Source organism: Cydia fagiglandana, chromosome 11 (genome assembly GCF_963556715.1).
Source record: "Cydia fagiglandana chromosome 11, ilCydFagi1.1, whole genome shotgun sequence".
NCBI lineage: Eukaryota > Metazoa > Arthropoda > Insecta > Lepidoptera > Tortricidae > Cydia > Cydia fagiglandana.
Genome location: NC_085942.1, coordinates 8,517,815 through 8,539,889, shown reverse-complemented (window position 1 = coordinate 8,539,889; position 22,075 = coordinate 8,517,815). Strand labels below are relative to the sequence as shown.

The 22,075-nt window shown below is 37.2% G+C and overlaps 1 protein-coding gene across 3 annotated transcripts in view; it reads left to right on the top strand.

Moving 5' to 3' along the window:
- The window catches only part of LOC134668867 (breast cancer anti-estrogen resistance protein 1), a 146,826-nt gene that overhangs the window by 85,169 nt on the left and 39,582 nt on the right, over nucleotides 1-22,075 (top strand). Inside the window, exon 1 of one of the 3 annotated variants that reach the window (XM_063526342.1) lies at nucleotides 20,278-20,415. The exons of the other annotated variants lie outside the window; for them this stretch is intronic. Within the exon in view, the coding sequence (XP_063382412.1) occupies nucleotides 20,317-20,415 (99 nt within the window). The 5' untranslated portion in view covers nucleotides 20,278-20,316. Of the gene's footprint in view, nucleotides 1-20,277; nucleotides 20,416-22,075 lie in introns of those variants that run through there. 3 annotated transcript variants of the gene reach the window in all.

Below are 22,075 nucleotides of genomic sequence, written 5' to 3'. Positions count from 1 at the left end.
TGCGCTCGCACTTTTATTACCTTATATGGCCACAAATCATGCGCTAAGCTTCCTGGCTTATGATTGGTCTGCGGTTAATATGGTGCAATTTGACTGCGCGACCGAGTATCGACATGTTTTGTATTATGTTTTATTTAATTTTTAAAATAGTATTAATTTGATGAATAGTGAGTGATTTCTGTAATAAATCAATACATCATGAATTCATGCAACACATAATTGATTATATAAATAAAACCATATTAATATTATATGTATATATAGATTTGTACGGAACGGTAATACCGTACCGTCACAGCTTGAATCCACTTGAATTTCTACTTAAATGAAAATGGATTTCGTCTATGAGGTTGGCAATCTCCCCGATCTCCGCTTTAAAGAGGGTGCCGGAGAAATGGCGCAATTCAAGTGATTTTTAAGCCCTATTTACACCCTGGAGTCATATAGCCAATCCCTTCGCTTCTCCGACTGCGGATTGCTATTGCAGTGTTAATTCCCAATGGAGGATAATTTGCCAAGGCAAACTGAAAAATATTACCCTTTTTTAGAATTTTTGCCCATTCGGTTTCTAGGGTGCAATACAAAATTATTTTTGTTAGCATCGTGCCCCTTTCAAATTGTAGGGATGTCAATCCCAAATAGCGTATTAATAAAGAGATAGATATGTACCTATACCTTCTTATACTTTTAATTTTCCATGTCTCAAGAATATCTCTAAAATTTGCGTCGTCGTCAAGTCATTTGAGAAGGTTTATTGGACTATTTAACTTTAGGGGTGGTGTCATCGAAACAATTTGATTACGAATATTATTTTCCATCGCAATACATACTGGATACTGGCAATTGTAGAAATTAGGTATAATTTCTATTAAAATTGTTCGAAATAGTCTCACAAGACTGCTCACTATCTATTAGTTCTGTGACTGCTCGTGAAAAATAATTTTATTTAGGTACATAATTGAATACTACGGCCGTAAAGGGGAATCTCAGCAAATCGCAAATTCACGTTCCTCAAGCATGTCACTGTCAGGCAGACGCGGACGAGACGAGAGTGCTGCTCGAGCATCGGCGGTGGAGTGGCTGTCACGTCACCCCGATGGATCCAGCACTCCTATACAGGGTGGGGTGGAGAAAAATAGGCAACGACGAGTAATATATGATAATGAATATGCTTGCATTATCTATTTACATCCAGACTTTCAAACAGACAAAAAAGGAAAATTACTGACAATCAGAAATGTAATATATATATTACTCGAGAAATGTAATTCTAATCATTAGTATTACCACACTCGTCCCACACAGTCTGAAACCATCGACACAAGATGTATAATTATACTATTACTAGGTTCATAATTCGTAGGTATACTATTAATTGGTTTGTATTATAGTATTTTTATTATTTTATATAAATATCTTGTTTTTATTCTAAACATCATACATTAATTATGAAAGCTAAATTACATCAATTAATAATATTTAAGTAGTTAAAAAAATTATCTGTCTTTTATAACCCTTACAAATTTCAACCCCGTATCATTGCCATCTCCATCCCTTTTATGCCATAGAAGAGAAGGCGCTTCATTCCCCGCAAAAGTATCGATGTACGCACCGAGTACGTGATCCATTTAAGAAATTTGCAATGTTAATGTACCCATATATTCCGAGATGATCGGCGTGTTAAGTGAAGAAGCTACGGAGAAATAAAGTGTTTTATATTGAATTCCATGGAAGGTTATCTTTAACAATCAAATTTATGGTAGGTATCCAATACCCTTTTGCATTTGCAGTAGTAGGGGTACAAAAAAGAAACCCTACAAAGTGAACCTTTCTGTATGCCGACATAAAGCCAACAAATGAAACCCTGAGTCAGCATATATCTAATAAAATTTACAACGGTCTGACCTCTACTACATAGTTGTTCGTACATCAAACTCTTGCTAGGTCACCCAAATTAACCCTCCTATTTGCAATACCGATGAAGTGTAAAATCTAATTCGCCCCAATAAAAGCACCTACCAGACCAGTTAGGAACCAATGCCTCGTGTAGCGTGGCAAGGACCTCTTATCTAATTTCACGGGCCAATAGGAAGCCAAGGACGTTGACAACTACAACAAACGGGTTCGCAATATCCCCGACAAGGATTCGAGTATCCAATAATGCCACGAAAATGAAATCCTTTCCTCTTGCGATATTTTTCTGGATATTTGCAGAGAGAAACTGTTTAGAGAGGTTTTGAAATCCACTGTATTGTTTGGCTTTATTGTGTAAGTAATATTATGTAGCAGAGACTTGGGGCCCGATTCGGGTTTTGAAATAGACATCTATTAGACATCTTTTAAACATCACCAAGATACGATAACGATATGCTTAAGATCTAACCTGTCAAATTTGACATTTGCGCGATTCTGGAGATAGTCTTGAACGATTTCCACAGGATATTACTTAGAGATCCAATTCACATCTAATAGATATCTTACTCTTTCTAACGTAAAAGTGACATTGGTTGCCCGAATTGCGCTGCAAAAGAGAACTATATAGTTGATATCTAAACTATAACGTATCTAGAATTAGAATGGATCTAGTACGTGTCGTCTCTTGTGAATATCTTGAAGTTCGAATACGGCAGTTGGTATATTTGGAAATATGTACTTATATTAGGGTCGCGGGGAAACCTTTTACTTAGGATTTTTATATTATCGTGCATACTATTTGTTAACCTTTAGGCACACATACCTATTATGTAGATACAACATGGTAAAGAAATATGATTATGATTAAGAATTATCTTGATAGAGGTATTTAAGATTTGTGTAGCACGTAACGGCCCCATACCTAAGTATATAAAAAAAAATTTGCCTATATACGTCCCACTGCTGAGCACAGGCCTTCTCTCAAGCACGAGAGAGTTTAGGCTATACCTATATAAAATAATGCCTAAATTAAACATGGTAAAAATAACTTGTATGATATCAGTAAATCGTTAGTGGTAGTCTTGATGGTGAAGTTCCGTGACTTGTTGAATGTTTTTCTCGATTCACCTAAAAATATTCCTGCAAGGAATAAATGGAAACTTCCATTTTACTTTGCAGCACGCAATGTTGACGAATATGGGGGACAATAGGGGCACAATTGCTGAACCTAAACGATCATGATGGAGCGATGGCACCGCTCAATTGGCTACTGACACGTACGCACGGTTCAATGACTTAAAATATCAATTACTAAGTTTTTTCGCGGCTTCTTCTGCTTTGTAATTGTGGGAACCTTGCAAGGTTGTTCTTAATCTCATTAAGGTTGATAATTAACAAAAGAAAACGTTAATCGAACGTGAAACATACATTTAAAAAGCTCTATTTCAATTAAGCTATCATTCAGTCACAGTCACAACACCTAACTCACGTAACGAAGCGACGGTGAGAAAAAAACTCTAACAGCCCAATCCAGAAGCCCTGCCATTCTCTTAATCAAGCACTTGCCAGAATACCCAGTATAAATATGACCTCTACATCAGTATTAAAATTGTGTATTCAGAGATCATATTGGACTGGATTGTGCAAGTGATGGGAAACTAAGCCAAACGCCGTGACAGACAGACAGAAGTGCGGAGTCGACGGCTCATTCATCAAAACGTCGATGTGTAGTAGGTTTAGTAGACAAGAGACGTTGTTGCAATAGGTTACCGAGGGCGAGTCAGGCCCCGTAGACAACATGCCAATAGCTAACGCTACGTAGCGAACGAAACGCAACTCTCATTGTCAAAATAATATGGAAGAGTGATAGAGAGACACAAAGCGATTCGATGGCGAAGCGCAAGCGATCGTCACCTTAGCTAGGCCGCCAGCTCTGCTATAATTGCGAAAATCGAAGTTCGCAAATTGCGGACATTTTTCTCCATCACTCTTATTACGCCTTCGTAGGAGTAAAAGAGAAAGATCCCCGCAATTTGCGAATTTCGGTTTTCGCGGTAACCCCTCTGACGAACGCTTACGATTAAGTTACTCGTCGTTAGTAAGGGTTGCTCGTGATGCCAAATAATAATAAACTGCCTTTTAACTTACGCTGACACTATATAAACTTTAATTAAATTGAACTTATTCAAGCACAATATATAAAATACTGTTTAAAATTCATACAGAGAACCATACATTTTCAGATCAGATTTCGATATATCTTCGGTTCGATGGGTCTTTCGAACCAGCTTCTTCGAGATGTCGACTCGCCATCCTTGCGTAACCGATGGGAATATACATTTGAAGCCCCGAAAGGTCTCTAGTAGTTAAGCTACTGTTATCTTATAAATAGATCGTTATAACCAGACGTTCCCATGCTTTGAACACTTGTTATACTTGTTTGTTGAATATTAATAGTATCTAGTTCAGTGTGTGACTTGAATGAGCGATTGTTGTTAGACACTGTATTGTCATACGAATAATTAGGTACCTACCTCTACCTGCTTTTAATTTAAAACATATAATTCGCTATATTTAAATTTTCAAATAGGTAGTGTTTTAAGCTAGTAACTTCATTAGGTACCTAAAGTAGAGGCAGTGCCTGACACAGCTCCAATACTTAATCGACATTATCAAACATAATGTCATAGCAATAAAGTTGTCAGCAAAGTGTCGAATACTGGGTCTAAACATGTCGATTATTGGGGAGAGTCCATTCAATAAGTACCAGCGTGTCGTGCCAACGTGAACAAAACGGAAGTTTGTAAATTTCCGAATTCTTAAGGTTATTTTATTTTCGCGAATCATAGGGGTACAATTAATAGCTTTTTATGGACACATATCATTCGCCTTCGTTTGATCCACCTCCCCGTCCTCCCCTAACAAAAAGCTCGTAACAGCATTCTCAGTTTCATACAAGTTTCCGGTGAAATGTGAAAGTTAAAAGGCGACCGCTTCATCAAATCCCGTGAATAGGCAACAAACTGCCCCCCCCCCCCCCCGCCCCTCATGCATTAGCGCCGGAGTTGATTACAGCCCCAATAGTTCCATCAGGAACAAAGGAAGAAAGTAATTTTGTACACGAGATCAACCGCGTCTTTACTTTGATGGATAAGGGGCCTTAACTAGGGTTAACACTGTTAGCAGGTACGGATAGGTAAGGTATGGCTTATAAAAGTCTTGTTTTTCGTAAAAATCAAACAGTTTTGTTAAAGTAGCACGCGACTTGTAAAGAAACAATATATGACGAAATGATCCCGAATGTTGCGATTAACTTAGCAACGTTAGATTCACCTACGTCTACTGAAAGCCATAAATATTACTTACATGTTCAAAAACATGAAAATGACCTCCTACCTATTGGTATTTCCTGATAAATTGCCGATAATTTACATATAGATGATCTGTACTTAGATACTCGTAGGAGTCGTAGGTATCTATATCTGTAAGTAGGCATTCCTATGTACCCTAACAAAAGATGAGCATTCCTCAAACGTCAGGAAAAATCTTGACATATTATCTCTTAACCCTAGGCAAGCGGGCACAATCAGTCTTGATACTTACACGTTATATACGGGTTTTGTGGTATTGCCCTGTAACATTAGGGGAAGGCCGGTAATGAGAGTACTCCATAGCTAAGTACAGACCTGTGTATAGGGAAAAACTTGAAGGGTGGAAAAGACTTTATCCCTCTCGTGAAACGGCTGAAGTGTTATTACATTTGCTTCTGGAATCAGGCGAGTTATACGCTCTGATGAAGCAGTCTAAAGCCCCGCATTCACACTCCTACCTTGTAGGCCGCCTCGTAGTCCGCGGGTAGGATTGTGTATGGGGGTTGCGGACTACGAGCCGTCCTACCGTTTAGCCGTTTGTAGGACGCTTCGTAGTCCGCAACCCCCATACACAATCCTACCCAACGAGGCGGACTACGAGGTGGCCTACAAGGTAGGAGTGTGAATGCGGGGCTTAAAGTGTTGTATGTCACTACACAGAGTTTTGCTGCTTCGGTAAGCATTGGGAATAACTTCTGATCGCTGGGGGAGCACAAACGAGGTTCACAAAAAATCCTCGATATGAAATATATGGCGGGAAATGAGATAAAAGTTTTATGTCGCGGTCGAGCAGTCGATATCGTTGTCGATACGTTATCGGTTTTCTTTACAATTCAAAATGTGTTTTGTTCGATTGGCTTTAGCTTTTGGGTTAACGTATCCGATTTAGTGGAAATGGTGACAATATAGCTTCCGCGAGAAAGCTCTTGTGTTAGCAGACGCGTCTGTTAACTAATTTACAATTGCTAAAAACAGGAAAAAGGTAAGATTCGCCGGCGCCTTAAAGTAGGTAGGTACAAATCTTTCCGAAAGGACCCTCCCCTTCGCAAATACCCAAAATTGAATCAGTCGGCGGTTTTAAATTTGAAGTCGCACGCGTAATGCGACATATTTTTCCCATGAAAACGAATATTAAGTATTTTTTTCGTATTATGTGGTATGTGTATTTGTTGTTATACTCAAGGTAAAAGGAGGACAAATAACATTACCACGGTATGGTTTATTTTATTTCACTATGTCGCTGACGCGCGTTGTCTCAAGAGACCCATTACGCTGTCTAGGACGCGGCGGACAGCGGACTCCAAACTTTGTCCATTGTTTGTCAACCCTTCATAGCGGGCCGCAACAAGAAACTTAGCAACCTATTGTTTTGAACAAGGTACCTAAGAAACTTGGGAGATCTATCAAGTTATTATTCTAAAGTCTTTAGAAACGGGGGACCTAGTCGCTCCTTGTCATGAATATTCACATTCCATTCGGGATTTGTATCTATCCAAGTTTATAGTGATGAGTCGAGTCCTACGACACAAAGAGCCAAGAAACGTCCATTAAGAATATTTACCCTGCAAGAGATAGAGAAAGATTTATCTTTATTGTACATGTATAACTGTGTAGGTTGTTTATAAATTTCATCATACCTCTTCAAAACTTTGAGTATTTAAATTAAGAAAGTGCAATAATATTCGATATACGTAAAAACGGAGAAAAAACACACATCTCGACTCCTGAACCTGACAAATCATATCAATATAAAGGGTATAGGAGCTGATATGATCACGGAGTCATCAATAAGTAGACGTAGGTGATTGTTTCTCCTATGAAAGCATTACACATCGTTACACACGCATGTTAGTTTGAGAACGTACGCAGCGTTGCAGGGCGTGATCCGAGTCTAATGCATAATCTAATTCAGTCTGGCCGCCTCTCTACCGCCAAATTTATGCTCTTCCCTCCATTAAATATTCCATTATTAAATTATTGTGTGCATTGCCATCAGACGCCTAAGTTTGCATGAATAATTAATTAGTATTTACTGCGACAACATGATAATTTGCATAAAATATAATTAAGTGTCGATTCCATTTCAGTATACCTACGAAGGTAGATACGAATCTAGATAACTATTATTTGAGGTAAGATTACATTATTTCAGTTGCTCCGGTCGAGGATCCTCAAAACTGATTCTAAACAAGTCGAGTGCTTCTTAAGATTTTTAATAGATTAGTTTAGATCTTTACCAACAGACGCCATTAGATGCGCTAAAAAAAGCTTAACATAGATGATTACTCTTTTAACAGTTCTAAAGTCTGATATTTGCAATTAGGAGCTATTCAGAACAGTGCACGCATCAGGCCTTGATCCGGGTGAAAATGTGCGTGCGAACAAAGAGGGTTGATTTCTTTTACTCCTCTTTTACTTTGCTTTATAAAAAAGTTTTTAATTTTCGAAAGAATCCCAAATATGAACCTCAGCGGGTAAATAAAGCAGGCGCGGCGGGCGCGGACTGAGTTTAATCAGAGACAGCTCGCGACGCCCGACGAAAATGTTTGAAGCCGGCTCGAGTGCACTCCACTGCGCATCGTCGTAATGTAACGACAAGTTTGATAATAGTTGCCTATCTATACTAGACTGTTCTATCATGCGTGCCTTTATTATTTTGAGTGCTTTGTGCGGGGCATATGTACTTCTATAAAATAAATACTTAGATAGCCCATATTGAAGCGCTATGAATAGGTATAGACATTCAGAAACTACTCAGAAACAGTAACTACTGAAACAAATACAAATAAAAACACAAAAGGAGGAAAAAACACAATTCTCAATAAATCGCTGTGTTCAACATTATTAAAATAAAAATAAGTAAACAAAGTGACCTCCTTTAGATTATTAGAAATCCACGTAGGTGACGCCTTTCAAACTCCCGTGACCCGCGACGGGACGTCGCTATATTTTCCTTAAAGCATTTGCAAATATATTTTATTTTACTTCTTCCCCGTGACGTAAACTGCAGGTTACTGCCTACTCCGCTAAGCAGAAAACACGGCACTCCTGCACTATCGATATTACTTCCCGGTCGGAAAGTTGGGATCATATTTTAGTTCCCTTATTAAATTTTATATTCTGCTCACATTTACCGAGCATTGTGCAAGTAGGTACCTATGTAACGGAGTAAACGTCGCGTTCGGATTGGACACGTGCCAAGTCACAGACACAAGCTACAAGTGTCAGGCGCAGGGCTTGCAATACTTGGCATCTGTCGGCGTCTCTCGCCCGACAAATAATTGGGTAGCAGAAATGGGGACGCGGATGATTCTTTTTCCCTTTTAACAAATGAACGATAATTTTTCAGCGAATGAGGCGCGGCGGCAATCCCATTGTTAAGCCGCTTTTCGTTCCAAAAAAGTGTCGACGGAGGCGGAGGCTTTAAGAATTGTAGCCGGCGGTTAAAACACGGATAAAATGAGTAAAAAGTCGCGACTATTCTTCCGCAGCCGTCCATATCTACAGAATGCAGTTGAAATTGCATCTCCCGGCACCCTCGCCCTCGCCGGAGGGCCCGGGTCCTCCCCCTAGCGACCGACTCCTGCGGTGATGTTTTTATTCAATTCCTGTGATACAGTTACATAGACTAATTTACATCTATAATATATTCCAAGGGTTATAAAGCTATTTCGATCGTATAACTTTGGTTTTTTACGTAAACTGTGACCATCAAACTTAATACTTATAATAAAAGTAGTAATGTAGAAGCTTATCGACATAAAGCCGTAATAAAATCTTTATTTAGCATATTAATTAGGTATTAATACTTGTTGGAGCCGATGAAAACATTCGGTCTGCAATATAATAAAAATAAAATGTATCCCGGGAACGGAGCGCGTTTCTTCATTTCAATAGCCTCTCTGTAATTATAGGATTAACATCAGTGGGATATGCGTACCTACACCTAATGAACTCTATTACAGTAAACTAAGTACTATTTTCTTTAGTATGATATTTTTATAGAATAAGGATTTACACATTCTTAAAAACCGGTCCAAATATGTAAGAAACGATAAGAGTACATAATTGATAATGCCTAAGTAAGTATAATAAAAGAATAAAAATCTGGTAAAATTCAGGAACTTTATGTTTCATATTTAGGCCTTTATAATAACTACATAATCTAGTACATACCTACAATTATCTTTGACCAAAAATGTTTATGAACGGTAACTTAGTTACATAAAGCCAAAGTAGGGAAAAGTGGTATGAAAGAGACAGCTTTTAAAAGTCACTTGTATTTTTTCGAAGTTTGTCTTTTTTAGCTTACGTAGGTATCTCGGAGTAATTAACAATGGAGCCGCCATTAACAGGCGTTCCCCTCTGTCGAAAATAGGCGGCCAATGGTCAACCACATGTCAACCATGTGTATGGACTGACGTTTATCTGACACGACGTACCTATACATTTGATGTGCCCCTCCCCCGCAAAAAACGGCAGACTATCTTGTACCGAAAATTTTAGACATGGCGTCTCCATTGTTAATTACTCCGAGGTAGGTATAGCTGTAATATCTATCTACAATTTCCTCTGTGGGAACTCGTGCGTAATTATGAATGTAAATTAAATCCCTACAGTGTTTAAAACAATAATCGTGTGTGTTTAGACCTATAAGTCTAATGTTCACGTCCGGCGTCGTGTTTCGAGTCAAACGAGAGCCGCCCTGGGAACGCCTGTACTGTATCTAGTCCATAAAAATACAAATACTAAATATTGTCCAGAGATCTTTAGAAAGATGCCTGACCTAATTGATCAACCACTCAGAATCGCTATAAACCACGGAAAAAAATCAATTGTTATCGTTATAACCATGTTGATGTTTTCGATTTTATAAATAATTGATTTATTTCGATAGATAATTGTGTCGTTTTACATAATAGGTCGTATTAAGTATAATCTCCATATTCAAGCGATAGAGAGGCAGGTAAAGAAAATTCAATTTCGGTTTAATCGGTAGCTCAGCTACGATACATAATGTCTTCTCACGCTGTACTATTATTGTTTTTTTCTTTATCTATAACGAGCCTGGATTCTCGTTCGGATATCCGTCGATCAAGCCGTCAATAAACAATTCAAACCGCAATTGCAGTCTATTTGCACCGCTAACCGCAGTGGTTGCAAAAAACGAAATCCAATTCGACTATTTTTAAACCCCGATGCAAAGAGGATTATTAAGCTCGAAGCCTTTGATAAACCGTAATTATCAGTTGGGATCTATTTCCACTGTATATTTTATTTACACTTAATTTTTACCAAATCTGTAGTAGTATATACAGGGTGCTTCCTGTAACAGGAGTAATAAATTAAACTAAAGGCTGTACTCCTCAAACTGACCAACATTTGTTAAGCAACTTTTAAAAATTATGAATTCTTTAGACTTCTTCTTTTTCATACAAAATAAATACATATTGCCTTCAATGTACGCTGACATCAGTGTATTTGACGTTACTTGTCACGCTTTTAACATAACAAAATTTGCAATACATTGCGTCTTAGAATAAACTTTAAAGTGTAATAAAAATCAAACCATGAGTTATTTTCAAAAGTTGCTGAACAAATGTTGGTCAGTTTGAGGAGTACAGCCTACGGTTTAATTTATTGCTCCTGTTACAGAAAACACACTGTATTTGTGTATAGTGTATATTTTTAGGAACTCAATGAGTGAGCAAGTTCCTTTTTCCATATGAAAGAAATTGGCAAAATCGTACAACTCTATTAAATAGTTGGCATTAAAAATTCTTCAACATGGATTACGCATATTTTGTCTCGTCATTATTTAAATAAAAAACCATAATAAAATAACATACAAGCACTTAACTTTTTACAGTGCACTTAGATGCGTATCGACTTATGTTCTCTATTGAGCAGCATAATAACATCCTCGGAACCGTACTAAACGCTATGCAATTTCAATAAATGTCTTCACTGTATTTATTGGTCTCATTTGCCATTGGCATTATTAACCTAGAATTTATTTAATCGGATACAAACATCTACACGAGGACTAATGTATTCCCACCATTATAATCGGTTCAGGCATTCGCTTTACATTTTTCGAATTGCCACGTCGGCGTCGGCGGCAATTGCGGTAAATGACTTTGAGACATATTTTTTCTTGAAGTTACGACGAAGGGTTTGGTTAACCCACACATGAATCTTGTTTTGAGAGTTTTCGCGCGAGGGAAGGGTGTTTAGGTACTTATCTGCAGGGATGCTATTGAGTCAGTATTGACCAATGTGCCTTATAGACAAACCAGTAAAGAGTGACACTTCTATAAATAATGTAGATATTTTGTGCAATTGATCCCTTATTGCTAACTCAAGAATTTGTTCAACAATTATCTTGTAGCTACGGGATGAGGTAGCTTATGGACATCGCACTGAATTCCTTTACTTCAAGATAGCTAGCAAAGCAAAGTCCTTAATCCTCTCCCTGGCGATAGCCAAGTTACAAAAGAAGAGATTACAAACGAGAAAAAAAGTTTTGTAAATAAATAGAACAGCCCTCCTGACATGAAGAGAGACAGCGATTCCAATTGCTCGTGACAATTGGGATAGTAATATTAACCAGTCGTCACAACTAGGGGATATTAAAATAAAGTGCCTATTAACCAAACGTTACGATGTGTTTGTTCATATTTTATGGATGGGTCATTATTTTCTACAGTTTTACTTTACTTATCTACCTATCCTATAGGTTTCTTGCCATAGGATATGACTCGTGTTAGTATAGTTCTCTATTGTTAGGTTGACATTGGTTTGTGTTGGTACCTAGTGCTACTATCGATATCTGAGATTTAACCCTACTAAAAATACTTACCTACTGAATAACAAGACGATTCCTAAAATCATTGAATTCATGTTTTTGGCGTAGTACCTAAGTTAAATAATATTTGTTATGCTATGTACTTTAGGCAATTTTACTCGGGCAATGAAATATAAGATCAAATGTGCCTATTTATGTAAAGTTAATTTCAAAATATATATACTTCTTTTTCTTTCTACAACGTGTGTCTCATATTAGGTCTCAAGACCTCAGAATAAATATTTACATATTGACCCAAATATCGGAAACATATCCGACAATTGCAGCATCCTTTGGTTATATCTGCGGGTCGTTGACTGCGGCGGCGTGCGATTGAATATTGAATGATAAAATGTCTATACCTAAAACGGCAACTAGACTTTACTTACATGGGACCTATACACACACATACATATATATGTAGACCTATGCACACACATACATATATATGTGGTCTCCTAGATATCTAGGAGACCTGATCAAGCAGGTTTATTTTAGTTCAAAGTCAATGAATAAAAATTCACATACCGGTACGTAGCATAAATAGAGAATACAAAGGTAATAGAGGTAGGTTTTGTTAAAAAAGTGAATTATCTGCATTTGCTAATATTCATCGAGATTTCAAAGAAACCGATTAACCGTTAATGTAAAAAGTCTAAGGTCTAAGACGACTCGATTCGTGCTTGACTAGTTTTTGCCGTTATGTCGTGCTTTTTATGTTATGAATCAGCTTGGACACAATTCCAATATGTTGTTTTACAGCTCATGACATCATAAATATGTTCACATGTCATATCAAGATTGTTTCATGTGTTTTAGGTATGTATTGCAATATTCCACTATTTGAAGGAAAATATAAAATGAATGAAACCTAACAAACACTTTAGTTGGAATGGTTAAATTACAAAATTTACGTAATAGGTAGGTACCTACCTTTATTTGTTTGGTCTATTTGATAGAATTAGACCAAGAAAAGTCTGCAGCGATTTTGATAGCCCACGCAGTGCAACTGTTATTTTAAACGTCAAACTTCTATCAAATTATGACTTATAAATAATACTTGCACTGCGTGGGCAATCAAAATCGCTGCAGACTTTTCTTGGTCTAACTCACAGAAGGGTTTGGTCTGTGGTCTAACTCTAGTCGCTATTTGGCAGTTTAGCGGTACATACTTAGCCAAATGTCATGAAAATGTCTCAATGTCAGGAAAACCTTAAAACATGTTGAATCGCTTCCTTGGCGCTTACACAAAGGCGCCGTCGGCTTCGCCATTATACACGCCATGTGCGCTTTTTATCAAAGTCATTTGTCGCACTTATGCAAGACAAATGCAGAGAGAAGGACACACTTATGTGCTTCATATAGTTGCGTCTCGCTCGTTGAATCTCTAACGAGTTGTCAGAGGATGGGACACGGAGCGTCCTTGCGGTCGCAGCCACTTATGCAGTTCCAGGCTGTGTTCCGATTGCTTACAGAGAACAATACTGAATCGAACCAGTGTTACTTGGTTTCGACAATCGTAACAACAATAATGCGCCCAAAATTAACTTTACGGCTACCATCAGTTTGGCATTGACATACACGCTATCGTGAACGTAATTTACTTTCTATGCATCTCGCTCGTACTGACATATTAGTGCGAAAGAGATATATAGAAAGTAAATAATTCTGAAAAAAGAGTGTGGGTGGAAGCATTTTCCTGGTACGAGTACTACGGCATATTAGTTTTATATTATCCTCAAACCTAACGATATTATTATTATTTTCTTTATTTATCTTTCTTCTTAGGCTAGGTCATTTATAATATGAATATAAAAGTAAAATATAAAAACACTTTATTATTATTATTTTTATATATAAATAAAGTATTATCCTCAATCGCACTTAATCGGGAGGAGTGGAGGTCTAGGAGGGAGGCATTTGCCCAGCAGTGGGACACCTTATAGGCTTTATAAAAAAAAAATATCCTCAATGTTTATTTAAAATTTTATCGTTATTTATATTATTGTCAACAAAATAATAATTTTTTTATTCGTAAAATGCAATGATAATATTGTGTGTTGCATACACTATCGCATGGAAGATTATTTCGTAAATAATAATACAAAAAGTTTTAGGCTCGACCCTAATAGCAACTATTGATGAGCTGTCATACAAAAAAATTGGTACTCATTATTAGTTCTCAAACAGCACTCTGCAAGCGATACGATTAACATACGCCACTGTAATAAGCACTTCTTGACTTCTTGCTGACACGGTATCTAATTTGCTCCTGCATTTTACTTCTTATCTCTTTAAGTGGCCACGAGTGGAAGCAGACGTTTTTGCTACTACGAATTTCCATTAAAATGTCACGATGATGAATGCCAATATGTTTTTTAGTGGCAAAATAGGCGGACTTTTAAAGGCCTCAACTTTCTAGCGTCAAAACAATTGGCTATTATCAATAACAGTTATTAGATTTATTTTATTAGTATCGCGTTTGTCAGCGGTTTCTAAAGAAAGTGTCGATACTTAAGTTGATAAATAGGTACGTAAAATTACTTGTTAGTTAGTCAAGGTTAATACAGATCAACTTCATAGGAAAACTCCACATGACTCCACACTCCCATTTCCATTGCTCCGGAGTGTTAGTAATTTAAAAAATAAATCTCCAGTAAGTACAAGTGGGATGTAAGCAAGAGTACACTTAAAGACAATTGAAAGTACTTATTGCAATTTTTATTTAATTGTCACATGTGTGTTGCCGATTACTTATAGGTGAGAAGCTCTTGTGCATCCTTAGAAGCTCTGTCAAGCTTATGTACTTATCAGTACCATACATTCACTATTATAGGCAGTGTATAGGTACAGGATACTTAATCATAGGATTAAGAAAATAGGTACATATGTATATTTAAGATAGAGGAGATTCCTTACGGCTCGATTCGAACTTTAAGATACGTCAAATAAGAGTTCTACAACCGATATGGATTATATAAGTCAGTGTCAAAAATGCCGTTTCTTCAAATAAAAACGTCACTTTTGACACTGACGTATCTAATCCATATCGTTTCTAGAGCTAATGTTTGTCGTATCTTAATGTTCGAATCGGGCCGTTAGTCCGTTTACTCTCAATAAAAACAAGAATACATTCCACTGTTGTTTTTAGTTGTTTAAGTTTCCCCGGCTAACCGCTTCATTAGCGTTGACTAACAATAAAACAAACTAATAATAAAGAAAACAGTGGGCGAGAGGCGCCAGACGATTGACCCCATTCTGACACAGGCCCGCCATAATTTACAAACGCATTTTGCAATTTACGAGTACCTATTACTATTGGAGTGGACGAAATAGCTTTCAATTTTCCAATACATCGTTACCGATTGCATCGGTGTGGGAGAGTTGTTTAATAATAATTAACAGCGCCTGTGGGGTGCGATTCGACTTTGCTTTTGATAGGGCGTGACTTGGCCCTGATAACACGAAATCGTAAAGTTTATTTGATTTTCGATTGTTTGGCAAAAACTTTCGACAAAAAATATAGCCGTGCACTCTGGTGAGTTAAATTAACACCTATTTAAGAATCAGCTCTTGTAAGTATATATGTACCTATAGTATAAAGTAGCTGATGCAAATAAATTCGTAAAGGCATTAAGTTTGTATCCTACGATTGTAGGTACATACCATAGGAGTGAGGATTCAGATTGGGACCCGATTTTATCCTAAGCACTAGCATAGCTAAGGCACTTTCGATCGCACCACCTTTAAAACAAAACAACTAGATCAAATTGGGTTAATCCGTCTGAGCGCTATAATGTCACACATAGTCGCACGAGTGCACAGATATTTGTTGGGAATAAAAAAACCGGCCAAATGCGAGTCGGACTCGCGCCCGAAGGGTTCCGTACCATTACGCCAAAAATGGCAATAAATCAAGTTTGTTGTATGGGAGCCCCGCTGAAATATTTATTTTATTTTGTTTTTAGCATTTGTTGTTATAGCGGCAACAGAAATACATCACCTGTGAACATTTCAACTGTCTAGCTACCACGGTTCATGAGTTATAGCCTGGTGACAGACAGACGGACAGACGGACCGCGGAGTCTTAGTAATAGGGTCACGTTGGGTACGGAACCCTAAAAAATGGCTATATAGTCGCTTTGTAGAGCTGTGATTGAAACAAGTTGAATTGAACCCCTAGAGCCCGCGATTTCAACTGGCGGCTGTTTCCTGATAGAGATTAAAGTTTAATAAACTCTGGGTGATTTCCGTGTAAAAACCTGAACTTTTATATCGAGCGACACGACGGCTACTTTATATGTGAGCTAGTTATAAAATATAAATATACGAAAGCAGACAAATTATTTATTAGCAGTTAAAGTACTTAAAGTTATTTAATATAATTTACTTTACCAGTAAGAGGTACCTCGTATTTAAAGTCAATTATTTGCTCCAATTTCGCTCCCTCTCTCTTATTTCCCTATAGGAGTACTCACATTTCAAATGGAATTAGGTACTAATGATGTCAATAATTTTCTTATACTTATCTATAGCAAACATGTATACCAAATTACCTAAAAAGCACTTTAAAAAACTAGACACAATACGGAGACAAATTTCTAGTCTATATCTGTATTGTGTAGGTATAGCTTCTTTACAATAAAGTGAAATCCGTTGTAAAACAGCACGATTCATAGGCCTTTCAGTCTATTGCAGACTATACAAACAGTGTCAGGCAGGGCGACAACGTTTTTCATGGCTGTATAAGCCAATTCTCTCAGTATCCTCCCACCAATATCAGCCGGTCTAGCCAAGGTTACAATCGCTATCGCTTCGACAACGAAAAGCATTATGTCTCTCTATCACTCTTCCATATTAGCGTGACAGTGACAGTTGCGTTTCGATCGCTACGAAGCGTAAGCGATTGGCATCTTGGCTACGCGGCCTGAATCTATTTCCAAATCCTTAATCCCACTAAAGGTTCTATTTACGACAAATAAAAAACTAAAGCCGGTATTTCGGGTACGCATGCGCGCTAACCCTTCGCGTACTACGGGAGCCAAACGCGACCTTCCTAGGTCGCCCCGCCATTCAGTCCCCTACCGGCATCCATTGATTTTCGACCGGTGTACGGTGTACCACATGGCGTCTTCACTCAACCGCGAACACTACGGCTCACTTCGCTGACACACGTGCCTGGTTGACCACTGACTCCGTAAAGGGTGCAGATTTCTAGGTCATCGGACTAACCTGGATGCTCGCGGCATCGTAAGTGACTGTTCCAGATTTTAAAATAAACAAGGTACTTACTTCGTTTAATTTTCTTTTATTTGTCAAAACCGACTTCTTTATCTGGATTTTGAATAGTATTGGGGACTAAGTTTCAAATAAATAAGTAGGATTAATTTTGAAAATCGCTTTTATCGTTTAGTGTTTATTTGATTAGTCGTTCGATAAACTGTGCTTATTGGACAAAAGTCGGAGAGATGGTTGGTTGTCTGTGTAACATTTTTAAAACTTTATAAGCCACCTGTCAGATTCTCGCAAAGAACTTAGTTTAGCTTATTATGCGACCCGTAAGCGCAAAAAATGAAGTTCAAGTACTTAAATGTTAATAACAAAATAGTTACCATTTGGAGTTGAAACTCTAGGTCCATGGGGTCCCAGCGCGCATAAGTCGTTCGCAGAAATCGCGAAGCGTCTGGTTGACGTAACAGGTGACCGAAGAGCTGGTGGCTACCTCGCACAACGTATCAGTATTGCGATACAGCGGGGAAATGCCGCCAGCATTCTTGGTACAATGCCTCAGGGGCCTATTTTAGATTTAAGCTAGTTATTAATTTCGTTTAGTTGTACCACTGTATAAATATTGTATGTAAATAAATTACTTATATACAGTGAAACCTGGTTAAGTGGGACCTGAATAAGTGAAAAACCTCTATAGCTGGGACTCATGGTGCGGTCCCGACACTTTAGCACTGAATTACCTCTGTTACTGAGAAAAAACGAACCTCTATAACTGGGATTCGTTGTTGTGATTTTATAGTCACATTTACCTCTATAACTGAGACAGAGAGTCTATTTTACCTCTTTTACTGAGACTATATTTATAAGATTACATTTTCCTAATTGTTTTTTAGAATTTTATAGGGAATTGACTTCTGTATCTGAGATAACGTCAATCTATGACCTCTCTAACTTGGACTTCATTGAACAATTTCCGTATTCTTACTAACTCTTAGTCTATCCACAAATTCCGCATTTGCCTAATTGTGTCAAAACAACTTCAAGTTTGATTTAGTTAATTTATGTAAGTAGTTAAACGAAACCTGAAATTTTGATAAGTAAAAGTAACACGAAAAAAAAAATCATTTATTAAATTTCTAATACGCAGTGAAGTCCGTATCAAATTTAATTTAATTTTGAAATATCTATCCTTTGGAGAATCATTCAAAATAAATTCAAATAAATATTTAAACAGACTTAAAAAAAATATTTAGGGTCAAGGATTATTTTACCTTATTTATTTTTAAATATAATTACTAAATACCTTATTAACCACCTCTATAACTGAAATATACTCTATTCTCACCTCTATTAATGGAACCCTCTGTAAATGAGACAGAAATTTATTTGTACCTGGCTAACTGGGAGCCTGTGTAAGTGGAAAACCTCTTTAAGTGAGACAAATTTGCTCGTCCCTTGAGATCCCACTTATCCAGGTTTCACTGTAATAGTAAAAAAAAAACTGCTTCTTTGTTGTGGGAAGATGGATGTTTTTCTGCGGTTAAGGGTATGTTCACGCTATAATGTATATTGTGATTGTGACAGGAAAAGTATTAGTAGGGTTTAATGGTATTGATAGTTTAGTAGTTGGCGCCAGAGGTCAGACAATGACCTCACCATTCATGTTCTATAAACCTTGCCAGTTCCATTGAACTACGGATTAGTCCGGTCCATTACTCATCCTTTGATAGGTGACGCAACGCAGCATCCTTATTTTGCATTCGCGCTTATTTTGGGAGGTAAAGTTTCTAAATGCGTTAAACGCAGTGTAATGATTAATGAGTAATCCTCTTGATTAATTAGCGTGATCACGTACTAGGTACCTGGACAGACTGTCAGATCTGTTGATTTAGGTAAGTGATACCTCACTTACCTACAAATCATATTTAGGTTTAAGGGACCGACTGATTAACAGTCCGCCGGCCTGTCAGTTAGAACAAAATTTTGACAGTTCCGAACAACTGACAGGCCGGTACCGTCCGGCGGACTGTTAATCAGTGGGCCCCTTTAAAGAAACTTGAATATAAATTGATACTCAAGCAAGATACACCTAAATTAAATTGGTAGGTACTTATTAAAAAAGTTCCTACTTATTCTTAGGTAATACAAACTAAGGCATTAAATAAGGCAAAAGAAGCCACATTAATAAAATACCTCTAGGTATTGTAGATTATTTATGTGCTTTTTATGAAAAAAATATATTATATTAGGTACGTGCAAAAAAATTTACCTATCCTGTCCGTCTGTCTGTTTGTCACCAGGTGTCTGGGTGTCTGTCTCATGAACCGTGATAGCTAGACAGTTGAAATTTTCACAGATGATGTATTTTCTGTTTCCGTTATAGCAACAAATATTTACTAAAAAGTACGGAAATATCGGTGGGCGAGTCCGACGCGTACTTCTCCGATTTTTTTTCTCCTATTTGGATATTTTGGAAAGACCTCGTGATTCTCTGACGCGGTATAACCGAAGACAATATTACCGTAGGTTTTTAGGTCGATTAAGAATGTTAAATAATTTATAATTAACATAAAATAATTACCTAAGTTAAAATATAGCCGGCTTTATACATAACTTCATACTAGAATCTACCACCATTGTAGAGAGACATTAGTTGCGTTTTTAGTTAAGGCTATTTTATTTAAGAACAGCTTCAGATTCTAAATTATATTGTAAATTTTAAGATGTATGATTGTTTTGCATCTAAGTGCCTATTGTACATAGCTACGTACATAGCTACGTGACTGACGCTTTCGTGATTCATTATCAAACCGCAGCAAAACAACGAATAAGTTATTAAACTAATTGGCAATCGCTCTCCCGGCTCAGTACCATTCGCTTCTCCGACGGTAGCGGACTGAAGGAAATATATTTTAATAATTGTACCTAATACGTGAGTGAGTGTATTATGTGAGAATGCCGGACACAGTGAATATTCGAGTTTATATTTCGAACGTGTACAAAAGCTGCAAGGGATGCTATTTGAGGAGTATAAAGCCGGCGCAGCCGAAAAGGGTCAGTTTATCGTCTAATATTTTAAGTCTAATAGAGTTAGACCAAGATAAGTCTGCAACTATTTTAATAGCACTCGTAGTGCAAGTGTTATTTTAAACGTCTAACTTCTATGATATATTGACGTATAAACAACACTTGCACTGCGTATTCTAATAAAAATCGTTGCAGACTTTTCTTGGCCTAACGCTATAGCAATATAAGTGATGAAATATTTGGAGGATACGGGCAAGCTCCTGAAGCTGAGTTGGTTCGGGAGGATGGTTGAATTTTGGCCGAAGCAAATATTTTTTTCTATTATTATATATGAACTGGTATACTTATTTTAAGTACTTTATTATGCCATAATTGTAGTCTTTTGGATCATTTCTTTATTTGTTGACGAATTTTTTTTGTCAGATTTTGATAAAATTTGGTAAGATTGAAGAGCTCGTCATTCTGAGCGAAATACGAAATCTCAATTTGGGACAAAAAATGTAAGTATCTAATATTCTGTACGTTTTTCGTAAGTCAGAGGACATACGGTGAAAAAGCGCGTGTATATTGTACATTATAGGAAACTCTATTTATATTAAAATATCAAAACCTCACGAAATAAGAAAATCTAAAACAAATTAAAATAAAAAAAAACCGGGCAAGTGCGAGTCGGACTCGCGCACGAAGGGTTCCGTACCATAAAGCAAAAAAAAAACGGAAAAAAATGCAAAAAGAAAACGGCCACCCATCTAAGTACTGACCACGCCCGACGTTGCTTAACTTTGGTCAAAAATCACGTTTGCTGTATGGGAGCCCCACTTAAATCTTTATTTTGTTCTGTTTTTAGTATTTGTTGTTATAGCGGCAACAAAAATACCTCATCTGTGAAAATTTCAACTGTCTAGGTTCGTGAGATACAGGTGACAGACAGACGGACAGACGGACGGACGACGGACGGACGGACGGACGAACGGACGGACGGACAGCGAAGTCTTAGTAATAGGGTCCCGTTTTACCCTTTGGGTACGGAACCCTAAAAACACGGCCCTTACATGTTACTCCTCAAAGCCATATTTCAAAATTATTTAATATCTAAGATTAAATTGTATGTTGGTATTTAAACATAACAACCTACCATTTAAATTAATTTCCTGACCAAGATTACTCCTAATCTGTAACGATATCGTTACACTTTAATAACTGAAAAAACTCCTTTTGGTAACCGGGGCCGGATGCTCGTTATATTTATGTAACCAAAAAAAAAACTAAACCATTGTTGTTGTTTGTATCAATTTATATAAAAATACCCTGTGATCAAATGGTGGTTTGTGAGATACGTTTGTTATTCAAATTACCTATCTGGATTATTCAAGAAAAATATTCTACCTTTTAAAGAAATCCGTTACCTATTTATAATGTTCTTAAAATTTTTAATAACTATTATTTGATCGATACTTTGATAATTTCAAACTCTTTAATCTACGTCAGTCATCTGTTAGCTCATCAATTTGCGCTTTTAAAAGCTTTTTGGCGTCTTATAAACCGCGCTTCTTCGTTTTCTGATAACACGATTTCTTCGTTTTCTGATAACACGATTATTCATTTTCACCACACCAGCTCGGAAAGGCTTACTTTGCACTTCAAAAACTGATAGCAAAGTTGCATTTTATTCACATGTGAAGCAAAG